The following is a 1,872-nucleotide window of genomic DNA, read 5'->3' on the forward strand; positions in this document are numbered from 1 at the left end:
CAGATCATTACTTCCTAAGTGATGGTCTTTATGTAACTGAAGACCAGCTAGAGAACCAAAAACCTTTACAGTTGGATGTAATTATGGTAAAACCATATAAACTCTGTAACAGTCAAGAAGAAAATGATGCAGTGTCTTCTGCTAAGAAGCCAAAGCTAGCACTGGAAGATGCAGAAAACACTGCTACTACTAACTGTGACTCTTATTCAGAAGGACCGGAAAAAAACACAGTGACACAGAAAAGGGCCCAAACTTGCCTAGAACCTTCCTGTTCATGTTCTTCTGAAAGCCAGGATTGCCAGACTACAGTCAGCACTCGAGAAATTCTGGAAATTTTGAAGAAAGGGGATGCATTTGTTTTAGACATTGACTTAGATTTTTTTTCAGTCAAGAATCCCTTCAAAGAAATGTTCACTCAGGTAAATTTTTAAAACAGATCTTGAGAGTTATATGACTTATATATATAGTTATATATAGATCAGGGATCAGCAAACTTTCTACAGAGAGTCAGATAGTAATTACTTTATTAGGGGTCCCATATGGTCTCTCACATATGCTTCCTTATTGTTTTTTCAAACTCTTTAAAAGTATATATACCATTCATAACTCGAGGGCTATACAAAAACAGATTGTAGGCCATGGGTTGCTGATCCCTGCTCTAAAGAGTATTATTTTGCAATTATTGTGGTAATGGGTACAAGGGTGAATGAAAAAAATAAAATCATATAGTAGAAGAAAGTGTGTAGATTAAAGAATGTTGCTCTTTTACCACATCTTCATTCCCTCAGTTTTTTACCTCAGAAACAAATATTATGGCCAGTTTTGGGGGATATCTTTCCAGAAGTTTTTTATGTCCATAAAACCCTATGTGACAAATTTCTCACCAAAGAATGAGATACATAATTACATATATACTATTTTAGCTAATGATTCAGGCCTGTGATTCTTAGGGTACCTCATCAGATCTTCCATGCAAATCACCAGACAATATTAGTGTACAATCTGAGATACGACCATGCAGTTAAGAAACTGATAAATTCATAATCCAAGTGAGCATTCCTAGGTGCATTTTGTGGGCACATGTATCTGCTTACTTTAACATTCAGAAAGTTGTCTCAGGTCTATTTTGGGAGATTCTAATTAACTCTTTTTTTCTGCCAACATTCACTATTTGATTTATAATAATGCTGTACTTTACAGTCCTTATTCTGTATACATATCAGAAGCTATTGTGATTTATCTAATAAATTATCAAAGACCTTGCCTAGGGACTAACCAAAAATATGTGAGATTTGAGGATTTAGTATAATATGGACCTAATGTACTCTCCCAACTTGGAAATAAGGGAGAAAAAAATGCCCTCTATTTCTTTTCTGCTGTGACTATAACTGCCAGCTCAGAATTATGAATTGACCTTAAAAACACTTAGAAAACTTGAGGAATGGGCATACCTAGAAGATGAAGAACCTGACCTTTGGAGTTTATCCTACAGATATAGTCACCAAATATTTGCAATGAAAATTTCTAAAAAGTTGTATAAGAAACATAGTGGCTTCACTCCTTTTCCATTGCTATCAGAAAACCTGGGAAAGTGGAGATTTTTATATCCTTTTATACCCTTTGGTACTATGGAGCTCTTTGAAAAAAGCATATATTATACTTTATCATTTAATAGCTATTTTTTTAATATTGTAAAGCAAATCGATTGTTTACCTTTTTTTTAAAAGCATGTTCAGAAGTCAGTTAAATTCTGTTTGTGACTTCTGCTTATTAGCTGTATGATCATGGGAAAGTTCCTTAACCTTTCTGACCTGCAGTTTCTTTAAGTATAAAATCAAATTATAATCATACCCAACTCACGGGATTATTATG

At 34.0% G+C, this 1,872-nt stretch overlaps 1 protein-coding gene across 1 annotated transcript in view; it reads left to right on the forward strand.

Moving 5' to 3' along the window:
- Positions 1–1,872, forward strand: part of CUNH5orf22 (chromosome unknown C5orf22 homolog) — a 26,272-nt gene that overhangs the window by 9,795 nt on the left and 14,605 nt on the right. The window contains exon 4 of the mRNA XM_011356466.2: positions 4–419. Coding sequence (XP_011354768.1) covers positions 4–419 — 416 coding nt within the window. The remainder of the gene's footprint in view (positions 1–3; positions 420–1,872) is intronic.

This window comes from Pteropus vampyrus, unplaced genomic scaffold (genome assembly GCF_000151845.1).
Source record: "Pteropus vampyrus isolate Shadow unplaced genomic scaffold, Pvam_2.0 Scaffold27, whole genome shotgun sequence".
Classification (NCBI taxonomy): domain Eukaryota; kingdom Metazoa; phylum Chordata; class Mammalia; order Chiroptera; family Pteropodidae; genus Pteropus; species Pteropus vampyrus.